This window comes from Hevea brasiliensis, chromosome 9 (assembly GCF_030052815.1).
Source record: "Hevea brasiliensis isolate MT/VB/25A 57/8 chromosome 9, ASM3005281v1, whole genome shotgun sequence".
Classification (NCBI taxonomy): domain Eukaryota; kingdom Viridiplantae; phylum Streptophyta; class Magnoliopsida; order Malpighiales; family Euphorbiaceae; genus Hevea; species Hevea brasiliensis.
The window spans coordinates 4,227,862-4,252,446 of NC_079501.1; the positions used below are offsets into that span (position 1 = coordinate 4,227,862).

General features: G+C 32.5%; 2 protein-coding genes across 4 annotated transcripts; one reads left to right on the plus strand and one right to left on the minus strand.

Moving 5' to 3' along the window:
- Positions 1–11,243: 11,243 nt before the first annotated feature.
- On the plus strand, positions 11,244–13,534 carry LOC110632094 (dof zinc finger protein DOF2.5). Of its 3 annotated transcripts, XM_021780204.2 has the most exons (3): positions 11,244–11,691; positions 12,278–12,704; positions 12,807–13,534. In XM_021780204.2, the coding sequence occupies exons 1-3, from the start codon at positions 11,668–11,670 to the stop codon at positions 13,115–13,117; spliced, it is 762 nt and encodes a 253-aa protein (XP_021635896.2). In that variant the 5' UTR covers positions 11,244–11,667; the 3' UTR covers positions 13,118–13,534. The 3 variants fall into 3 exon arrangements, with proteins under 3 accessions (XP_021635896.2, XP_021635895.2, XP_021635893.2); XM_021780203.2 differs by having other exon boundaries at positions 11,255–11,575; positions 12,269–13,534; XM_021780201.2 differs by having other exon boundaries at positions 11,256–11,691; positions 12,278–13,534.
- A 3,100-nt stretch (positions 13,535–16,634) lies between these two features.
- On the minus strand, positions 16,635–20,861 carry LOC110632119 (uncharacterized). The gene is made up of 3 exons (XM_021780235.2): positions 20,405–20,861; positions 18,652–18,800; positions 16,635–17,020 (listed from the first exon to the last, which is right to left on the minus strand). The coding sequence occupies exons 1-3, from the start codon at positions 20,588–20,590 to the stop codon at positions 16,882–16,884; spliced, it is 474 nt and encodes a 157-aa protein (XP_021635927.2). The 5' UTR covers positions 20,591–20,861; the 3' UTR covers positions 16,635–16,881.
- Positions 20,862–24,585: the final 3,724 nt, after the last annotated feature.

A 24,585-nucleotide genomic window follows, 5' to 3' on the forward strand; every position in this document is an offset into this window, starting at 1 on the left:
TCTTGTCTCTTCTTCAATGTGCAAGTGTTTTTGAATCTGTTCAAGAGAAAAATCTTCTATGGTATGCAATAATTTCTTCCTATAATCATTCCAACTAGAGTAAGTTTTGCTATTATTCCTGCTACTTGCAATGATTCAGGAACTATCACTTTCAAATCTTTAAGTTTTGAAACAAGGACATGTAACTCATGGACTTGATCCATAACAGATATATTATCAACCATTAGGAATGCAAAATATTTCATGATGAGAAATTTATCTACACCTTATTTTTTGAGTTGTATTTGAAGTCCAGTGAATTCCAGATTTTCATTGGAGACTTGACAGAAATAAATAGATCATATAGCCTATTTGACAAGTTGTTAAGAATATGACCTCTGCATAGCAATTCATCTTTTTCACGTTTGTCTCGATTTGCTTTCACTTGTTCAGAATCTTCTAGAGTTGGTGGTGAAATGGCAGGCAGACTTGGATCAAGTATATAAGAAATCTTCAATGTGGTGAGTAAGAATAGCATCATGTCTTTCCAGCGAACATAGTTTGTTCCATCAAAACGATTAAGTTTTACGAACTCTTGATTCATCACGGAAACAGCCTTGGACTCCATTGCGATTAATACCTTAAAATTATTGAGGCAGTGGGTGTATAATAGGCTTTGAGGCGTGATGAATCACTATCTTTAAGATATTAATTGCCCCCACTAGATTGCTGCAAGGTTATGGCAATATACCTCCAGGATACAACAAAGCCTGAAATCTACAGACAGCAACTCCTGAAGATTTTCCTTAAGAACTCTTTATATGAACTGAATTTAGAGAGACTAGAAGAAAAGAAAAAGAAGTACAAGTAGTATATTTCTTGATTGAAAAACTCATCCATATTTATAAAGAATAAAAAGTCATGGCACCTTTTCTAAATAGACACATCTGTTTATCTCTAATAAATACAACTGTTTGTGTAATAGACATGTCTGTTTATTAAAAGACACCTATACGAATAGTTGTGACTATTTGTATAGACATATATGTTTATTAACAGACATCTATACAAATAGTTATGACTTTTTGTATAGAATAGACATGTCTATTTATTAACAGATACCTATACAAACAGTTATGACTATTTGACTATTTGTATAGAATTGACATGTCTGTCTATTAATAGACACATCTACTTGTTAATAAACACATATATTCGTAATTTATCTACGAAAATTATAATATGATAATTATTTTACTTCACACATATACGTGTAAAGTGCCATAATAAAATAATATACATTGAATTATATATATATATATATATATATATATATATATATATATATATACATGTCATTCTTTTATTTTCTTACATTTTAATAATATAGAAATTCTTACTTTTTATACTGTCTAACATATAAGCTATTTGTAACAATAGTGTCAGCTATGCTCTATTCAGAATTACGGATAAAGTTATCGAAATAATAATACAAAAACCTAAATTTTGTAGTATTCGTGGCTGTAAATGGTAACGTTGGAGCTTTTATAGCCTTTCAATGGGAGTTCTAAATCAAGAGCAGCCCATCCAATGCAGCCCTTCAACTTACGAATTTTTCGTAACACATCAATTCCAGTCAATTATTATGGGTCTCAAAAACTAAGCCCGCGTTGATCTTCAAATCTAGCCCAAGCGAAGGTGATATTTAAGAGCCCATCGCTCATTAAATTTTAATAATTAAACTAATTATTATTTTAAAAAATTAACTGAAATGAATTAAAATTATTCAATAAGGGTTGATTTAATCTTTAATGACGTGTATTGCATAAGCTCCTCGCTTATAACATGTTTTTCACGTTAAAAGCAGAGCCCATCAGCCATGTCGTGGATTAAAAATTTAAATTGCTTTTAATTTTGTCCACCATGCACCGGGCATCTCACCCACCGTGTGCTTTCAGCTTTCCCACGAGTCAGTCAATGAGCTTCTGCGATTTCTTAAGAAAGTGCTTTTTCTGATTTGATGATTTATGTCCAGAATAATTGATTACCAACAAAGTATATGACGCATTCATTCATTCATTTCATATTACTGTTTAATTACCCTTTCCAAATTTAAAGAATGACGGCAATCATTATTCTCAAATAAATATATATTATTATTTATCTGATTTCTCCACTGATGGATAGAATTAAATTTGAACTCAACTTTTTATAATAAATTCTTTGTTAAAGTCAAATTTAGATAAAAAATTTATTTTTTAATATATTTATTTTATAATTAATTTTATATATAAAAAATGAAATACAGAAGGAAGGAAGGAAGGAACAAAGCAAGAAGCGAAGTGTCAGTGAGATTCGGTTCCATACCATTGGCTATATTGAAGAATTAGTCAACATCTGAAAAGGACCTTCCAACATCAGAATTTCTCATCCATCCTAACGCGCATTATTTGGGCCCCGCCACTTTTTCTTTTGTCGTCTTTCCATTTTTACTACTACTGCTCTCCCTTTCCTACGAACCTCTCCGAGGCTTTTTGATTCTTATTAAAAAAATTGATTTGATTATTCTAATTAAAATTTATATTTTTAAAATATTATAATATAATATTATCCTTTTATTATATATTATTTTACTTTATTTATTTTAAACATAAAATTTATTTCATTTAAAATAAATTTTATATTTAATATAAAATATACTAAATAAAAAAATTTATTTATAAATAAATTTTATTATAAAATTCATTTACAAATAAAATAAATTTTATCATAAAATTAAGGCGACAACTATAATAAGTTCATCTATTAAAGATGCAATATAAATAATACCTAAGATTTAGCTATATACATATATCAGTGAATGCATGAACATACTTTGAATATATAATAATATTAAAATTATAAATAAAATAAATATATACTCACAGATCAATCAGTAATTATTGTGGCAGCTGGACGGAGGAATAAGGTTGACTCTGATCACCTAAATAATTATATTATGAAATTTATTAGCACTAATATAAAATAATAGTTTTAAGAATAAAAAAGTCACCATAATTTAAGCCGAAAATCAGGTAGAGTTTTCCCTGTAATTCGAACCTAACTAACCTGCTGTTACGACCCAACCTATGGGCCAAATTGGCACTAGGACCTGGGCCAGCCTAAAGCCCCCGATGCCCGTAGTAAGCGTAACTATTCCTTAACCCAATCCTAAGGCCCATATTAATTCCATTTTCAAGAAAACAATCGGACAAAGTCCCACCATAACATAAACTATACAACGGAGAGATTTTGGCTCGTCCGACCTGTAAGCACAATATATAATAATTTGGGGAGCTCAGCTCACCCTTCGTATACTCATAATGTCATAAAATCAAATGGGATCTCAACTCTCTCATCCAATCCAATCATACATGCATCTAATAATTTTACAGATCCAACATGGCATTATATTACAGACCCAATTCAAATAAAATACTTCTAACACATGTGGAATTCTAGAAGCTAGTAAAATTATACAAAACATCATAGATATTAATAGATGACCTGCGAGGGAGAGAGGCAAGTTAGGACTCAATAAGAAATCTCCTGTATCCTGGAAAAATAAGGTGAACAAGAGTGAGCATTCGACTCAGAGAGTAAAATACCGATTCTAACTACAATTTCTATAGCTATCTAAAGTTAATGCATTTTAAAGAGAGGAATGCAATACCATCATTTTTTTTATATATACAAATCATATCATAACAGTAAAAAGGTAATTTAGAGCACTCACACACCCAATAATATTTAAATAGTACATATATGGGAGTTGATCCTTTATATAGCTCTCTTAATCCAACATTTGCCAGTGAGTACATCTCAAGCTGGACTTTCGCTTAATAGACCAAATGCGGGGGCCAACGAGATTATCTCGATCCGTGTCTACCCTGACTTATCCATAAAAGGATCGGGTCCCAGTGAATCAACCTCCAGCGACGTTTACTCGTCCTGTTCCTATCCAACACCGCACACCACATGCACACCAACACACGCACACTGCTCTAAATTACCATAAAATAATATTCATGGCACTTCATCAATTAAGAATGCAATAAAAACGTGCCTAGTATTTAACTACATAAATATATATTTATAAGTGATGCATGGACATGCCTGAATATATAATAATTTTGAAATTATAATTAAAATTAATATTTTACTCACAGACGTGAACCAAGGTCACTACAGTGGCTGGGCAGAGGAGGAAGGTTGTCCTGACTCACCTGACAATTTTATTATAATTATTTAATATAATTGACTCAATACAAGCTTAAAAAGAACCAAAGATATCCTAAGTTGTGTCGAAATCTGGCAGAATCTCCTTTATACCTAGGACGTATCTAACCTGCAAAAGGGTTCAAAATACACTTTTATATCCATAAGTCACACAACCACAATTCAATTACATCACATGACCCCTCCTGGGCTCATTCAAACAGTTAACAATCACAATTTAAAAAATTATCATTTGATCCTTACAAATAACCCTTTTGCAAAAACTACCCAAATGAGTTCTAAAAATTCTAAAATTATGCCCCATGGTCCTTAACAATATTATTAAGCTAATGCAAAAGGAATTATAATTTTCTAACCTACCATGAATATGTTATAGATTTTTAATCAAAATTAGGCACTAGATAATTAGGAAAAATTAGGTTTCGGGTTTTCGTATGTCAATTTTGACACTTGGGATGCGTCCGGGGCGTCTGAAAATGGTTGGGTAGCTAAAAATCTTAACCTGATTTTAAAGCTTTCCCAGTAGCTTGCTTGCCCGGCCTGAAATTGTAGACCTGAGCAACTGTCGAATTTCAGTGAAACGAGTGTACCTACGCGAAGCCTACAATACGAGAGTTATTACATAATTTTTATGGGATTTATTAAGTTTATTTAGTGCTCAAAAAACACTGTGAAGTTCCGTGAGAACTATCGAAAAACGGTGTCGGAAAAATTCGAAATGGGTACTGCCGCTAAGCTCTCGTCGATGGAAGTACTCCGGTACTCTCAGATTTTTCGTGGGGTTCACAGTTTGCGAGAAATCTAGCCCAAAAGTCAAAATGGGCTAAAACTTCATGGACGAAAATTAAACAAATCGCTCGATATATTTTTGTGTTCTTGGTATCTATGAAAAGCTCTCAAGATGTAGATGGGTTTTGGAACAATACCCGATCCGATCGATAGCCAGATCGGCCGAATTTTGACAAGGAAGACGAAGAGTCACGCGACGCATTGAAGGGACTTTGTGAGTGTTTTTCCGGCCACTGGTGTCACACCTTATCCCTCTGTAAGGCATAACATGATCCCGTAGACTACCTAATGAACTACCGAACTTCACCTACTGATAACTTATTAAGCACTCTACAATGAATTTTAAAACTATTTTCTTACATTTTGGAAGTCGTGAGCATTTTGGTAGGAATTAAAATCATTTATTCAAAGCTTAAATACTAGTAAAAATTTTGTCCTTTTTTTTTCTCCGCAAATTTTATAAAAATTTTGGCAGAGTGCCGTCTGTATTTTGAGAAAACAGTTCTTCAAAAACCTGTAAAAAGCACTTCTAATAAATTTTTCATAACTCCCAACCTCCAAATATTCTCAAGTCAACACATCTCAAATCAATTCCATAATTTAATCCAAAATTTGTCATCTCAAAATTCTCAAAACAAACTATTTCGTATCATTCCATCAATATTGTATGCACAAATTAAATTTACAGATATACAATCCAAAAATAAAATTATTACAATTTATTATACAACTACTCACTTTACATTGATACATATAACATCACGATATTTACATCAGAATAACTACAAGAGTATAAAACAATACCTGTACAAAAAGATCAATGGAATCTTCAATATTGATAGCAGCTCACTCTGCTGCTTTCTCCTTGCTCTTATCTGTGACAGCAAAACAAGTTATCGCTGAGTATAAAAAAATACTCAGTGGCACACAATAAAAAAATTTTAAATACAATACATAAATTATTCATTGCCAAAACACAATTTAAATATTTCTCAATCACATTTCACAAATTATCAAAACTCATAATAACACAATTTAGTCAAATAATTTAAGAACACAGTGTTGCCAATTCATACACAACTTAAGCCATGACACAAAATTTCCGATCAATGTCGCATTGTACACCACGACAAAGCAATCTACAACCCCACTAATCGAAATCAATGAGGGAGGTGGCTAGCTAGCTAATGAGTACTCATCCGATCTACAACCTCAACTGGTAAACCAGAGAGGGAGGAAAGATAACCGATCTCACCCCATAAATGGAGGAGGAATAATAAGATACTATCATGCTAAGTGTGAATCAAAAATCAATTTCAAACATTTTATTCAAATTATTCATGAGAAATTCAATAAATTTCCAAAGTCATAATTTCATTCACAAGATGGCAATAAAATTCATAATTAACTTCAAATTTACATAAATCACACTAAATCAAATTTTCAATGACAAAAGGCTCAAATAAGGTTTATTGTGCACAAATCTGACGTGAGTCGCCTCTAGGCCTTGACTCAGTCTCTCAGAGCTTTCAAGTCTTTTTCAGCTGAAACATACAGTTTCGCAGTGTTTCAATACCATAACATAGCATAAATCTAAAAATAAATTTAACTTCACTTTTACCTAGCTCTAATGTGCTAAACTCGACTTTCTTGAAATTTTTGTGTTTCGGGTTACTATTCACTATACTATTCAAGTCAAATTGTTGACTTTCTAAGGTTTAATAGGTATGGGAATTCCAACTTCACCCACATACCACATTTTGGTCACCAAACTTGTTGATTTTGATCATTTTCTCAAAACTTAGGTCTTTTAGGCAAAATTGCCAAATTTTCAATTTTGGTGTCTAAGGTTGCACTGTCCCATTGGTCTCTTTTCTATTGGAATTTGGCAAAACTTCATTCATAGAAAATGTTCCCTATTGTCTTAAGTTTATTCTCCTTTTTGAATCACTACAATTGGAGTTTTGTAGCTCAAGTTATATCTAAATTACGGTTACTATTCATGCTGCAGATTTTAGTTATGGCAGATTATTGATCTAACTTCGTTCAGCAATTTATCAAGTTAAGTCCATAATTTGGTCTAATTTTCTTCATATGAAATGTTCTACTATGCCTTAGGTTTCCATCGGTTCAAGAATCACCTAAATCGGAGTTTTCTAGAGAGAGTTATAGCCATTGAAACTTTACTGTTCATATGATAAATCTGCAGTTCTGCAGATTCAGTAATTCAACTTTGCTCAGTAATTTGATTGGGTTAATGGCATAATTTGAGTTTGTATTCTTCATAAAAGTTTTAGGTCTATATCTCATCTAACCACAAGTAAAATATCAGGTCATTTTGACCTGCCTAGCTCAAGTTATGACCAAATGAACAAACACTATTCATTAGGTCAGTTTGTACAGGGCAGCCTACAATTTTCCAACTTTGGTCAATTTGTTCACTTGGTTTTAGTCACTTTTTGGGCATGCTTCCTAAATGAAAATTGTGTCATTTAGTGCCTATTTTCATTCCCAATTGGTTTCATACCAATTGGACTTGTAAAATTTCATTTTTGGTCCCTCAAAGTTGACTTGGTCATGCTGCAGCAGCATGACCACACTCCTTCCGAATTTGACTTTAATTCCAATAGTTCTAACACACTTAATTAGGTCACAAATGACCATTTCTCACTTCACATTAGGTCAAAGACACCATTTACAAGTTTCTTAAATTTTTTTGTCTTTAAACCCTAATGTGTAAAACCCTTAGTTTGTCCAATCTTCACAATTCATGTAATCTAAATATACAATTCACATATATATAACATCTATTCACCAAGATTTCATGCTTAACATAACTAAATACCATCAAAACCTTAGGGTTCCATGGCTGCCACATTCTCTCTTCCCTTATTTAAGCATGGTTTCCTTTATTTCTAATGCAATTTCATCACACATAAACTTAAATTCATGAATTCAATAAGAATCTAAACTTGAAATTGCACTTACCTCAATTTGTAGATTTCCTACTTCTTCAATTCTCCAAGTTTTCTTTTCATTCTTGCTCCCAAAGTGTTTATCTAGGTCTAGGGGTAAGATTTACTTAAGGACTTTAGGGGAATTTATGGTTAAATTGGGGTGTATGAAGCTTAAATTGGGAGCTTCAATGGAGTTTGAGAGAGAGAGCTAAGGGAGAGAGGAGTGGGCGGCTTATTTGGGATAAGGAAGACAATGATTTTTGTTTTTCTTTTCTTTTCTTTTATTTACTTATGGAAGACCCAAAAATTCCAATTAAGTAAATATATTAAGTATCATTTTTATGGCATCAAGCATGAGGTCATGCATTATGTCATCACCTTTTGACTTTTCCATTTTCTTTTTTCCACTGTGTTCGTAATGGTCCTAAGGACCACAGCGTCACATTTTACGGTTCAAAATTTGAGTTTAAAATGGCTTCGCAGTAGTTCCTGAGACGGTCACCTATCGCTGTGACTCTCGGCTCGTTTAATTTCTTATGTTATGTTTTTCTTATTTATACTTAACTAATTGGCAATTACTAATTATTTGTATTTATGGCTTATCTAGTTGTCTTAAGTGTGGTTCTAATCCCCTTAATTGTCCGGACCGACACCGGTCACCGGAACAGTGAAATATACCAGGTTATACAAATAGGGGTGTTACAACTGGAGAGGCAGTCGGTGATGGGGAAGGTCCTTGGAGGTGCGCCGGCGAGCTGGGGGAGGGAAGGGTGGCAAGGGAAGGAGAGAGGAGAGAGAAAATGGAGAGGGAAGAGAGGGAGTCGGGATGTGCGAGGGAGAAGAGAAAAGAAAAGGAAAAGGAGCCGGTCCGATTCTATCAGTCCGACTTGATCCGATTCGATTTGGCTAGTCCGATTCAGTATACCCGAAATTGAATTTTTACTCTATTCTGGGACCAAAAATAAGACCTAAAAATTCTGAAAAAATTTCAGAAAACTCAAAAAAATTTATAGAGTCTAAATATAGTTTTAGTTTTACCATGTAGTCTTTAAACTAATTCGTAAAAATTAACAAAATTTATTGATTTTGAAAAATCAAACCCGATTTCTAAAATTTTAAAAATTTCAAATAATTTTCTAAAATTTTTAATAAAATAACATACTAATATTTACCCATAAGATAATAAATTTAAAAATTATGGGTGTTATACTTGCAAGGTAGCTCAAATAACACTTTTATAACCAAAGGTCTCAGGTCCACATCTCAACAACATCACACAGCTCCTTCTGGGCCCGCCAAATCATACAAATCCCAATAATTACACAATACAGTTACAGAGCGTAAAACAACATTTTGCAAAAATCAGCTAAACTAACTTCAAAAATTCTATAATCATGTCCTGCGGTCCTTAACAGTGCTATTATGCTATTGCAAAAGGAATTATAATTTTCTAGCTACCAACGAATATTTTATGGATTTTTATTCTAAACTCGGCACTAGAAAAATAAGGCAATTTGAAGTTTGGGTTTACCTATGCCGATTCTGACACTTAAAATGAGTCCGAGGCATGTGAAAATGGTAAGATGGACTGTAATCTTGACCCACTTCTGAAGTGGATCCGGTAGCTCGTCTGTCCGGCCCGAAAATACAGTACCAACCACCGATGAAATTTATGCCAAACGAAAACACCTACGTGAAACCCACAAACCAAGAATTAAAATATAATTTTTATTTAATTAAACAAGCTCAATAAAAGCTCGAAAAAAAACACTGCAAAGTTCGTGAGACTTACTAAAATTTCGGTGTTAAAGAAATTTGATATTTACGTTATTGCGAAACTCTAGCCGAGTGGGGCGTGCCGATGGTCTCAGAATTCCCATGGGGTTCTCGATTTGGGAGAAATTTAACCCAAAAATCAAAATATGCTAAAACTTTTCATACTTAATTTAGACAAACCGCTCAACAAAAATTTATATTTTTGGTGTCTTTGGAATGCTCTCAAAGAGTAGAATACAATTGAAATTGGACCCGGTCTAATTGGTGGCTAGATTAGCCAAAATCGGGCCGGGAAGTTCAAGAAACAGGCGCACAAAGGAGGAGTTTCAGGCACATTTTTCTGGAGATTGGGGCGGCGACCGGCGGTGGAGAGGGACTTGTAGGGGCGCGGGCGTGTGGGGGAGGGCTAGGGGTGGCCGGCCGGCGATGGGGAGGGGAGAGGGGAGAGAAAATGAAAGGGAAGGGGGAGATAGGCAGAACGCATGAGGAAGGAGGAAAAAGAGAAATGGGATAGGTTTGATTTGACCAATCCGATCCAGTCTAGTTCAATTCAGTCAGTTCGATTTAAGGCACCCGAAAATTAATTTTTACTCTGCTCTAAGACCCAAAATGAGATTCAAAAATTCTAAAAAATTATAAAAAATTCAGAAAAATTTGTGGAGTCTAAATATATTTTTAAATTTACCACGTTCTCTTTAAATTAATTCTTAAAAATTGATAAAATTTATTGTCTCAAGACAATTAAACCAGATTTTCAAAATCTACAAAATTTCAATTTAATTTTCATAATATATAATAAAATAAAATATTACAATTTATACATAAAATAATTATTTAAAAATTCAGAGTGTTACAATCATTGATCGATTATTTTGAATAAAATTGAAATTAAAAAAAATTAAATTAAAAATTACAAATAAATGAATCTAAGTTCAATAATTTAATAAAATCAAATCAAAATAAAATAAATCACATCGATTCAATTCAATCAGCTATCAAGTAGTTTATAAAATAAAAAAATCTTTTAAAAATATTAATTAAAATCAAATCAATTTATTAGATAACTAAATTAAATCAATTAAATTTTTTTTTATTAAAATCAAAATGGGCTCCCCCTAGTTTGAAATTAAGACGAAATATCCCAGAAAGGATGTGGAGGAATCAGGTGGTTAAACAATAATCTCTCATTGCGTGTGTTTAATGAGTAAATACGTATAGAGTAAAATAATTACTTGTTTTGTAATTGCATAATAAAAATTATATGTTTAATTAGTCTGCAAGCAAAGAATTGGAAGTTGCCTCCGAAAGCATGAAAAAGTAGGCATCCTGGGAGAGGATCTTTTGACAAATTGCGGAGAAGTTAAACTGTAATGAAATCTTATCTTTTTGTTAAACCAAACAAAACTCGAAACCCAACCTTTTTCGTGAGTGGTCCTAAGGAAAACAATAAAAACAGGTGACAGCTGAAGAACAAGAATCGAGACTTGTCCATTATAAGGTCAAAAAGCAGAAACCCACCACAGTATACACACTCATAATTCCACCCATTATCAATAAACTAATGTTTTTATACAAATTGCACTGAGGAATAAAATTCAGACAAAAGTTCTAACATTAAATGTTCCAATTTAAATGAAATTTGCTTAGTGCTACTATAGTCAAAGCAGACTCCTATTTTTTATTTTATTTTCTTCTTCTTCTATCTTCTGAAAGTGTGCCCGCACAAAAATCCAGCGCACAAACAATCTCAAAACATTCTTTCTTGCGCTAGCTAAGAGCAGCTGCAGACAAAGGAGGTGAATTCTCCCACATCTCTCTCTCTCTCTCTGTCTATCTCTTTCTCTTTCTGAAGTTATCACTTGCTTTTCTTTCCTTTTCTTCTCAATTTATGGATGCTGCTCCATGGCCACAGGTGGTAGAACTCTTTTTCTTTTTGGGCTAGTCTTATTTTTCTATGCATAATTGTGAATTTTATGGTTCAGGCTTTAGCTAGGGCTAACACGGATTAGTTTTAAGAGTTTGAAAGTTGTGGATTCTTTTTTCACCTTTATTGCTTCTTCTTGAGATTTTTATGCGCGGAAAGCGCAAGTCCACAACTTATCTCTGAATTTACCATCCTTTGAACAATGGAAGGATAAAGTTTAACATGAAAACACTGCACTTTTTCTTTCTTGGCCCTTTTTATTTATGTGAGTACTCAGAAAGGATAGGAAAAGTTATAATTTGTTATTATTATTTATTCTTTTAGATTTTTTTTCTCTTTTTATTTCTTTTTTCTATAGTTGTCTTTGATCTGTTTGTCGTCTCTTAAAATCTTGTTTTAGGCTTTAAAACTTCATGATCTTATCTCTTTCTCTTTTTATTTCTTCTTCCTATAGTTCGCTTTGATCTGTTTGTCATCTATTAAAATCTTGTTTTCAAGACTCCATGATCTTATCTCTTATCTCTTATCTCTTATTTATTTCCTTTTATCATATTCCTAACTCTAGGGTTTTCAGGATATTAAATTGATAAAGCCCATGGAAGAAATATCATCTAACGCGTGCACGAGACCTGTGTTAGAGAAAAAAGTAAGACCTCAAGAGCAATTGAATTGTCCAAGATGTAATTCCACCAACACCAAGTTTTGTTACTACAACAATTATAGTCTCACTCAACCAAGATACTTCTGCAAGACTTGTAGAAGGTACTGGACGGAGGGAGGATCTCTTAGAACTGTTCCTGTTGGTGGAGGTTCTAGGAAGAACAAGAGATCTACATCATCAACAGCAGCAGCAGCGGCATCATCATCATCATCATCATCTGCTTCATCTAAGCTCCCTGATCTAAATCCACCTAGCCTCTCACAGTTTCATTCTCGAAACCCTAAGACCCACGAAGGCCAAGATCTTAATCTAGCGTTCCCAGCTATTCGGGAAAGTCAAGGTATATCTCATTTTGTCGAAGTACCCAAAACTGAAAACAACAACAATCAACATAACTCTTGTTCCTCTTCTTCTTCTTTCTATGCTCCATCTTCTCTTTCAGCTCTGGAGCTGCTAAGAACTGGAATTGCTTCTAGGGGATTGAATTCTTTCATTCCGACACCGATGCCAGATTCAAACACACTGTATTCTTCTGGGTTTCCCATGCAAGAATTCAAGCCAACTATTAGTTTTTCTGTTGAGGGGCTTGGTAGTAGATATGGGGTTCAAGAAAATGGAGGAAGGATTTTGTTCCCTTTTGGAGAGATGAAACAGATATCAAGCGGAACCGAAGTCGATCAAAATAAGGGACAAGGGACTTCTTCCAGTGGATATTGGAATGGAATGTTTGGTGGAGGTGGAGGATCATGGTAAAGAAAGAAAGAAAGATGAAAGACAAGGAGGCCAAGAAACTATTTTATCTCTTTTCTTTTCTTTTTTTTTTTTCACTTTTCCTTCACATGGTCGGTCACTTGTTGAAAGTTGTTCAGGACTAACAGATAGCATTCTTCTCTTTACTGTTTTGAGCAGTGTAAAAATTATTGAAGCTCATTTGGTTTGGCTTCAGAAGGGTTTCCTTTACACATTAAAAATGGTCTGAAGGATGGAAGAAGATGTTAATATAAGTCTGCGTTTTCCCATGGCGGGATGCACTGTATTCATAAATTCTTCTATCAGGACAGTGTTTGTATTAGTTTCCAGAGTTGGCTCTCTGTTTTATTTTGTGTGTGCATTGCGAGACTGAGATTTCGAGATTATTAATGTCAAAGTTCGATCAACATTATTAATCTATATAGTCACTATGGTAATGAATTAGCGAATATATATATATATATATATATATATATATATATATATATATATATCTTATTAGCCCATACACAGCATGAAGATTGAGGATCTAAATTGTTAGTTGGTTAATGTGGCAATTATTATTATTATTATTATTATTATTATTATTATTATTATTATTATTATTTTCTTTTAGCATATGAACTAGATAGGCGAGAGTTTCATGATAGACTAAATACATCACATGAAATTGTGGGAAGCTAACCTCAGATATAAAAGATATGGTGTCAATTTTTTTTGGGCATCAGCCTGCAACGGCAAGGTTATTTCTTTTAGAGGTCTCTCTCTTTCTGTATGCAGCTAGTGATACAACCCATAAGCCTAATTATATTTAATGGTTTAGTCGTGAGATTCGTTTAGTAGATTTAACCACCATAAGACTCACTCAATAAAAGGAAATAATATTGATTAAAAATAAGTAATCTTGGTAGAATTATCAAATATAATAATATCTATAATTATGCACTATAAATGAAAATATAATCCTATAATTATGCAAGCTAATAATATCTATATTAATTACATAGTTAACTTATCATAACCAACCATTGTCTTTATCCTATATAAAGAGATCAGATAATCTGTGAGGTATGTTCTTTCTCCCTAACAATCTAATACACTATTCTAACTTGAGTGTTGGAGGATCCTCACCGGATCCATATCCGGTGGACCTCTAACCTATTTATTTTCTATTTTACAGGTCTATGCCCATAAGAAATTTTCATTGATTGCAACAGCTAATTTAGGTAACTTAACATTTGGCTAGAGGTGGAGAGGTGTTTAGAGAGATTATAATGCATTGCATGGGAGTTTCAAAAAGAAAGAATGGAAAGTTAGTGAAAGTAATGAAAGGGTATGAAATAAAATATAATTAATTTTATTTTATTTGAGTGTAATTTTAAAAATAGATTTTTTTTATTGAGAATTAGAAATTTAAACAATGAGCATATGTCTTTAACCACTAACCAAGTCAAGTTAAATTTAAAAATTAGAAAGTTAATTAATGGTGTAAAATCTTTAAAACTTTACATTCTATGCTTCAATTTTCAAATCAGAGATTAAAAAAAAAATAAAGGTTAATAGACATAAATATTTAACCTTTATTAACTTTTTTCATATCTTAAAATAACTCACAAAATTAGAAAGTTAAATGATTAATTTTTATTTGCATTCTCTCCTTTAATTTTCTTTAATCAACTCTCATACAATATATAAATTTAATACATAATTAGTATAAATATATATATTATATATATTCAAAGAATGAGTTTTTGTATATATAAATATGCCAATCAATGAGTAATATGCTTTAATTACTAAACTAATCTGTGTAATGTGCTTTAATTACTAAATTAAGTCAGATTAAGTATATTGAAAATTTTGCAACAACATACAAAATGCAGTTGATGGAGCAAGTACAGGAATATCGAGCAAGAAGAAAAACAAGTTGATGACTTGCACCACTTTGAAAAAGTTCCAATTGAAGCGTTAATTATCCAAAATAAATTAAATGTTAAGTGGGATTAATTTTAATATTGCAGAGAAGAAGGAAGGAAATTGCACTTAGAAAACCAGTTTAAATTTACCTGCTCCAACTAAAAGCATAATCAAATAATAATTTTTAGGCACCCACCCAATTCAAAGGACATTACAATCCCTAACGTCATCTCATTTTCATGAATGATGATTACTGCGTGTTATTTAAGCTCTTTTTTTTTTCCATTATATATTTTATATTCAATTTTGGTCTTCAGAGGGACCCCCAGACATTCCCCTGGGCAAGCGTGCTAAGAAGAAATCATCTCTATTCCTCCACCAATGTCTGAGTCCATCATCTTCATTTTTTTTTATTTTTTATTTTGTTGATCAGCACATCTCATGAAAGCTTTAGCATATTCACCCCTACCCTATTATGCTATTATGGGGTCTCTTTCTTTCGTCCCAATTTCGGTAGGTACGTAGCTTGCGGGTTGCTCTCCTCTCCTGTTTCCATTAATTGTATATGAACCATACGCGGGCTATTGACATCCCCATGTCTTTCTTTCTTTTTGGACAATTATATCTGATTCTTCCTCTTCTAACAAGACATTATTCTAGTTTTGTCTTATTCTTTGTTTCTAAGCATATATGTTATCATGCGTCACACAATTCTTTTTCCTCAAAAAGACAGCAACAGTTTCAATGAACAAAATTCTAAAATTACATATCTTCATCACTTTATTTTTTATTTACTTTTTTTAAATTTTCCTTCTGCTTGCAGAAAAGGCTTATTTGAGCATTATATATTTATAAATTCTTCCACATTTTAACTTTATGAATTCCAATTGATAGATATATTAACTTTCGGCCTTATACTTAATTTGGGTCTAATTTCGATAGAGAATATGCTGTATCCATGTCGGTTCCCGATGCGCGACGCTGAACGGTTGTCTATATTCGCCGATCTCCTAAGAAAGTTGATAATTAATAATGCACCGCAACAACTCTTACGTTCACTCTTCTTTTGTTTAGACTCAATATTGATATATAGTTAGTCTCCGAATAACTACATTTATAAAACTATTGGTCCCAAGTGTCAACTCTCAAATGTGACACTTCTTAAGACATCGTTGCATTTAGATTTTAAAAAATTCTGTTCTATCACACGCCAAAATCATAAAAAAAGACAAGGTGATAGCTTTTTCTCTTCGGTATTTTTACAGGTATCTCTGCGTAGCAAACTCTCACATATTCATTGATGGTAGCAAAAACACCTAGGTATGTTACCGTTGAAAAAAACATATTTGTTACCCAAAAAAAAAAACATATTTCTAAATATTTTAATTTGAAGGTGTTTGAAATTAAATTTATATATTATTATCATAAAAACTATAAGCAAACAAGAACTAAAAGTCCCAAGCATACTTCCCAAAGAGGAGAATAAAACGGGAGAACAAAAATTATAAGCAAAATTTTGCAGGTTGAAATGATGTAACTCAAGGCATTTATGAGATTCGAGTTTCTGTTGTACAAGAAAACATTAAAAAAATGACACTGATAATAAAGTAAAAAATTTTAATACGTCGAAGGATATAAAACTCCCTCTACTGTACAAAGATAACCTGATACTTTTATTTTATCATCATCTGAGATGGCTTGTAAAAGTAGCATAAAAACATTACATATTCAAACAGCCTTCCAGTTCTGATTTCTACACAGAGATACAACCTTTAAGCTGAGCAGCAGATGGATCAGTGAACAGTGGCTTTTAAACAGGCTAAAACAACCATTTTTAACACAAGTCCAGCTCACGTGTCTGCATTAATTCCAAAGATCCGAACCTTGTGCATATTTGGGAACTTGGCAATAACGAGCACTATCACTGCAAGTGTGTTGAAGAAGAGCATTGGATGTTGATAGTCGGTCGTGTGTGAGGCTATCAAGTACCTGGCAGAGAGGAAACGTAAGCATAACTTCAATCTCAAACATTGCAGTAAAATTCAAGATTAACACATGAAAGTGACCAAACCGATAACCATGCGAGAATTCAATTTGAATCACTTGACCGATCAATAGACCTTTAACTGCAAAAAATAATGCTGCATGTCCAATCAAAACAATCTACAAGAATTTTTATCTTAAAGACGCTCTTGAATCTTTGACCCTATGACCATTCTAGATGCCTTCACCGACTCAAAAGTAATTGCAATTGCAGATGATTTAATAAGAAAAGTAATTAATAATACATCAAAAGATTGAGTTAGGAGAGAAGGTAAGAAGGTGGGGGGCACATCTAGTGATGCGTCCAAAACATATATTTAATCGAGAGAGAGAGAGAGAGAGAGAGAGAGAGAGAGAGAGAAGGGCATCATGCATACATTTTTTTACATTAAAACAGAAAAGACAATCAATCATACCAGACTCAATTAGAAATCTCAACTGTTTTTGGTCCCTAGAAAGGGCCAGGGCACCAAATCCAACGCCCTTATACTTGCAATTGCCTGCAAGTATACTAACTAAACTATTGAACAAGCCAATGCAAGAGGCAGGAAATATCCTAAAAAGATAGAGCCAACAAAAAGTACAACTAGATATCACGCAAAAGTGTTTATTGAATATGCCCTTTTAAACTAGCTCAGAACAATTTAACCTCGAGAAAAAGGCTGATTTATAGAAATGGTATATGCTTTTATCATTTTATTTGACACGGGGAAATAAAGTTTCTCTGCAGCATAAAATGGCCTACTTGCCTTTTGTAGATTTATTCATGTATCACAGGAACACATTAGTTTGGACAATAAAATTGCATCCTCTTTTCCATTTTCACCAGATAGCAAATTACTTGCATTTTGATTCTACCATCATATTTAAAGCTAAACCATGTATGATGCACTATCTTCCTCCAGACCAATTTAACCCAACAAGACTTCTGATGTATTCGTTGGTTGAGAATCATGATATTGCATAAATTCCCTTTATAAGCAATTGCCATGCAATTTAACTCATTATACTCCAAAGATATCGGCAGTGTGATCTACAGAGTTCAAACCTTGACATCAGAATATAGTTTATCATGTACATGTTTTTGTTAAGGAGAAAGATTGCTTATGCTTTTACAAAGCATAGCAGCTCATGCATGTTATAAACAATAGAGCTTATTTAAAAAAGAAAAAAAGGGAGCAGATAATATATGCTTGTCCTTCAATTAAGGGGGAAAAAAGTAGTAACAAAAAAAAGACAATCAGGGAAAAAATACTAGACACCTACACAAATATGTTCACATGATTTTGAAGCTTCTTCTCATTTTCCCAAAATAAATAGCACAATGAAATCCTGTGACTTTCCCAATTGCCCAGAGCTGACTTACAATGACTTTCATATGATCACACAATCAGATATTCACATATTCAAATTCCAGTAAGGGTAGAGAAAATAAAACTCTGGAAAACATTGCTCAACAAGCATAATTATAGAAAGATATGAAAAAGTCCATAGAGAAATAAGAAATTAAAAAAAAAAGATGATGGTGCATACATAAATGCGTTCTTAAAATTAAAACTAAAAATTTGAGAACTTACAGCACCACAGGAACAACGGTTAGGAACTTTCTGTTGCGTGTAAGTTGCTTCCCATTGTCTACCTGTTCCCACCAAGTTAGCCCATTATAGATCCCCTGGTCTTCTGCAAATGGCGTCCCCTTCTTCCAGTGGAAGAACTGGTAAGTGACCTACAAGATGAAGCATTTTACTCGATCAAGGTCCAATATCAAATATGAAGCCACTTAAGCTAGTATTAGAAAACAAACATATTAAGCAGAAAATATGAACATAGAAGAAATTGATTAGTTTGTCATAAATCCCATTGGCAAAAGGTTAAGCGAAAGACAAACTGCTGTTAAGTCATTTTAAAATCCAAATAATGCCTATAAATATTCACTACCACTTCTTTTAAAAAAATACAGACCCTCAATATTACAAATACTAGTTATCTTTAAAATGACAAATCTGCAGTAAGTAAATGCCTCTCCAAGAAGTCAACCTTAAGTGACGGAACACAATGCAGAAAGCACTTCAGATATAAAACTATATGGAAAAAAAAAAAAAATTCAACAAAAGACAGTGTGATACTGTGATGTCAAGACAGCACCGCTAGATATTAAAACAAGGTAACCTAACCTAGCCGGTAAGAGGATATAAAATAAGAACTTAACAGGAGTGCACAGAACAAAAATAACTAAAAGCAGACATTTTTATAATCCCCACATCTCACTGCTCAACAACCTAGTTCAATTTCAGAATCTAATTTCCTGCCATGTACCTCGATAAAAAATGACGGGCACCTTACTCACAGAGAAACCGATATACAAATTTAGCTTCTTTACAAACTTTCCTGTGAGATAAACATTAAAAGATTATCACTGCAAGCTTCTAACAGATAATCAAGTTTTTCTCCTCCTTACAGGATGCAAACAAGGACTTCAACAAGAAAAACAGAGGCTCTGTTGCTGACTCTGGAACTGGATAGGAAATGTAAGAATTCTTTTTATACATGCCAAAGGATAAGGAAGAAATGTCATAATCCATTTACTGGAATGCAACAACTCACAGAGACGAAGTTCATGCAATCTCTCTATTCACTAAATTAAAAGATCACAGAATATTTAACAAGCCATTGGGAAGCAACGCAGACTTACTGGAACCCACTTCTTCAAGCCATATCCATATCCAGAACAACAACAGTTGTTTACTTGAGAAGAATTAAAACAATCTAGTGTTTCAAGAGCAAGGTGGAAAAGGAGCAAAAGCAAGAGGAGAGAGAAGAGTGAGAGAAAGAGGAGGGAGGCGGGGGGCGGGGCGTCTAAGCACTGAAAAACCAATTTGGTAATTTAAATTTTCAGTGAAATTAAAGACATGAAGAAACATACATTCCAATTTGGATTATGATTTTAATAAGCAAAACTAAAGTTGGCTCACATAATCCGGATCCCAGCAAGCAAATGTCACATGGAATCCCAAAAATCTATTTCTCATAAACCCACACAATAAATCCAGCTAAAAAACACCTGAAACCAGTTGAAAACCGCGAAATCCAAAGCAGAAGAATCCAATTCCAACTTTCAACAACAACATTAAAAGTTCAAAACCCATATACATACTCTCTTCAATCCAACACAAATAGGTTTTCTTTCTTCAATTAAAAGAGAGAGAGAGAGAGAGAGAGAGAGAGAGAGAGAGAATATGATCCAGAGCTCAACCCACAAACACACAGAGATAGATATGTAGGTATGTTATAGATAGGGAGGAATAGGTTAGAATAGGATAGAGAGCGTACACAGAAGTGGGCGAGATTGACAATGGTCCAGCCCATGCCAGGAGAGCAGCCAAAGATGGAGAGCACGAGGAGCCAGGAGAAGAACAAGATGAGTATGTAGGTAGTCCACACCCCTGGGTACATGAACCACTCGGTGTTCTTGTTCAGATCCACCGGCGGCACCGCCGTCACATAGAGATTCGCCATATCTCTTTTCTATCTGTTAATCTATATATGGTCCTATTAATGATTCATCAAGCACTTGTGATTTGGGAATAAAAATTCTCCTGAAACGAAGAGATTTAATGGCTGTGGTGATTTCTGAATCCAAACCAAACCCAGACTGTGGCTTTGCCCTTTTGTTAATGCTCTGATGATTTCCAACGTTCCGATTTGATTCACATTAACCATCCATAAAACCAATTTTACCAAATATCTTTATATATATGATCGTTTGGAGAGGATAGACGACGCCGTTTGAATGTGTTTTTCAAGCGAGGAAAACCCAACCATCCAAGCAAACCAATGATTATTATAGGAGACGGGAGACTATTCACTGTTAAGGCCCAAAGAGAAAAAGGCTTTACACTGAGGTAGGCCGAGTAATGGCTCAACTAAAACTAACCAACTGCCGCTTCACCTAAATTATGATTTTTTAATTTTTTTTTTATACATAATTAAGATATAACGGAATTTTTTTATTATTTTTTCTATTGCGTAGCCGTTTTCCTGTAAAAAAAAAATTCACAATTAAAAGAATTTCTCCTCTAACTTCCTATCCTAGCTAAGATAATTTCTGAATTTTTTATTTAATTGAAATAATTTTCGGTTAAATAAGTGTTTTTTTTATAAAATAAAAGTTAGAGTAAATATAAATTTAAAGTATAAAATTATAAATTAATATAATTTTATATAAAAAAAATTTTAAAATAAATAATTTATATAAAATATAATAATAATTATTTTAATTTAAAAGATTTCGGCGATAATTTACTATTTTTTGACTTTTTGCTATTTTTAACTATTAAATTTTAATAACTTCGTAAAAAGGAAAATTATATTTGTTAGAATATAATTTAATTCAAATAATAAAATAAAATATCTAATTATTTTATTATAAAAAAAAAAAGAAAAAAATCTCTTACCGGAGTAAAGAACAAATATTTGCAAAGAAAGATATGTATCAAATTCTTATAGAAGAGAAATACCAAATACTTCTTAAAGATACAATAAAACTCAAATTTATATAAAAAATAAATTAAGATAAATATAAATTTATTTCAAAATGATATAAATTTAAAGATTATTGTGAAAGGCAAAAAGGAAAATTAAAAAGAAAAGGGGAGGGATAATCAATAGTAAAAATATTTATTGATGGCTACCATAAAATGATTATAAGAAAAAGGAGAAAATTTTAAAAAATGAGGCAGTTAATTTTTTTTAAATCAACAGATTTTTTGATAGGTGAATAAACCAAATTTAAATAAGTGTGTATTTGAAAAAATTGAGAATTTAAATTTTTATTTCAAATAAACAATTATAAAAATTTAATATATTATCAAATATTGATTCATATTTGAATTCCTATTACAAAAATTGTATAGAATCATTGAAGAATTGAGATTCAAGAAATAGAACTAAAGCCGAATCAAATTTAAATTAAAATATCAAAACATTATATTAAGTTAAAATTAAAATATTAAAAAATGAATTGAATTAAAATTAAAAAATTAATTATATTCAATTTGATTTTAGTTCCTAACAAAGAATCGAAAACCAACATGTTATAATACTATAGGAGAAAAGACCAACACGCCCCTAAGTCGCCAAAAAAATCCGCAGTCTCCTCTCTATACCTAAAGACTTTTAAAAATTGCAAAAAACCTTTTTAGCTTCATAGTTTCGTAGCAATCGCCGGGGGGCATCAAAGGCCCACCGCTTTTGATCCTGCTTTTTTCGCACACGATTGATGATGAAGCTTCCAAAAAGAGTCCACCAAACACTCCCATCCGGTCAATCGCACTTCTGTTCTGCCTGTCAGAGGAATCAAAAAAAAGATATGCCATCGTCGACACATCATAAGTACCTACCACCAACTTGAAATTTATGATGATTGTTGTTTTTCTTCTCTCCTCTTGTGTGCGGTGCTACTGCTATGAAGGGGTGTGATATATAGCATCATGGACCCTATGCCATAACAATCGATCCTGACGGTGGGTGGCTTGCTTCTTCTACTTGAGCTCCTCCCTCTACCCCTCCTCTCCCTGCGCGCATCATCTCTTTGTGCACACAGGCACATCACATTCACAGTCGCACGCGCGCAGCCTCTCCTCATTTAATCTAACTTGGTGCCAAAAAGAACTCAAGCCTCTCTTAAAACTAAATACGCCCTAAGTCATGTCGAAATCCAGTGTCTCCCTCTATACCGAGTTCGGTTTATCTTTGCCGATTCCGACTTCGAAAATGAATGGATAGTTTAATTATTCCTTTTTTTTTTTTAATCTTGCAGGCACAGTGTTGGGTGGAGAAATTACAGAATAATTTGAGTAAATTACATTAATCCTTTCTGAATTTAGAGCATTATTTCATTTACATCTTTAAATTTTAATATATCAAAGTAAAATTTTTTAATTTTATTTTATTTAAAAAAATCATCTTATCTATAATAACATATTAATAAGTAAAAAATAAAATTATTATTTTATCACTCTTTAAAAAGAAAATTACTATTTTGCTCACTCTTTTTTTCTACTTTTTATAATTAAATTAATTAATAATTAATTATCAATTAGATTATTTTATTTTTAATACAATTAATATTTATTAAATTGATGGGGCTTCCTTTATCGCAACAAATGCACATGAAATGTTAAAAAACCACCCAATTTTTTTCAAAATAATTATTGTAAAATTTTAGTATTATTTTTAATATTATGACTATTGTGGTAATTTAATTTAGATATATTATTATATTATACTATATATGTTCTAAAGTGAAATTTATTTTTATTATATTATTAAGTTATTATTTGTAATGTTTTAAATAATTAATTTAAGATATATATATATATATATATATACATATATATATATATATATATATATATATAAACATATAAAAAAATTAAAAAATATATTTCTGGATACAAAAAGCATCCAGGATTCATGCCATGTGACTCTCTCCTTGTAAATTTTTGGTTCCCAGAATCGTTTTCCCGTCTATCATATTTCGTGTAAGCGCACTCCTCTCTGTTCATTCTTCTTCGGTGAAGACTAACATTGGCCTATAGCTCCAAGCAAGGCAAGGAATGTAAGCAACCTCTACTAGCAATGTCATTAGCAACAGGTGAAGACGCAAGAAGAGAGAAAAAGTAAGAGAGAAGGCTAAGGCAACAACTTCTCGACATCATTCCAGCTAATTCCGGTGAGTGATTTCAGTGGTGTTGGACCCATTTCCCAGGTGACTAGCTTTTAGATGCCACCAATTTCAACTAAAATGGTAGATAAAAGAAGGAAAAACGAGATGAAGAGAGAAGATGAGAGAGGAAAAAGAGAGAGAAGGGGTAATCGAGAAACCGGTCATAAAAGTTGAAAGGGATTTTTTTAAAAATAAAATTAAAATTGAAATATTTTATTTTAATAAATTAAAATTTGGAAATGAAAACGAAACAATCACTTTAAATACAGTATGGTGCATTTCACTCAAAATAATAAACTAATAAAATATAAACATATAACATAAAAATAATAATTATTTAAGTTGTGAACTCTATAAAATAACAACTAATCATATTTTCTTTAGTTAAAGCTAATTATACTTTTTTAAGCAAAATTAACTGTTATAAATGTGATAATTAATTATTAAATTGCCATTTCATATTACATGGTAACATGAAATTACAATTTTAGCGTTCCTCGTTGGGGTGAGCCAACAACTTTGGCTTATATGAAGAAAGTGTGGCTCTCCTACAAAGTTCGGTCGCTTGCATCTGATAAGATGCTATTCTATTATTATTAGTAGTAGGAGGAGGAGGAAGAAAGGTACAGAAGTAAGAATTTGGACATCTACTCGCAAGAAATGCAACAATACACAATGACTAATTAATGGCCCTGAGGAATAAGTGGGTTCCTCTATAAGATTTGATCCCCTATGGCTATCTCCTTGATTTATGGTCAAACTTAATAAACTCTATTTTCTAAAT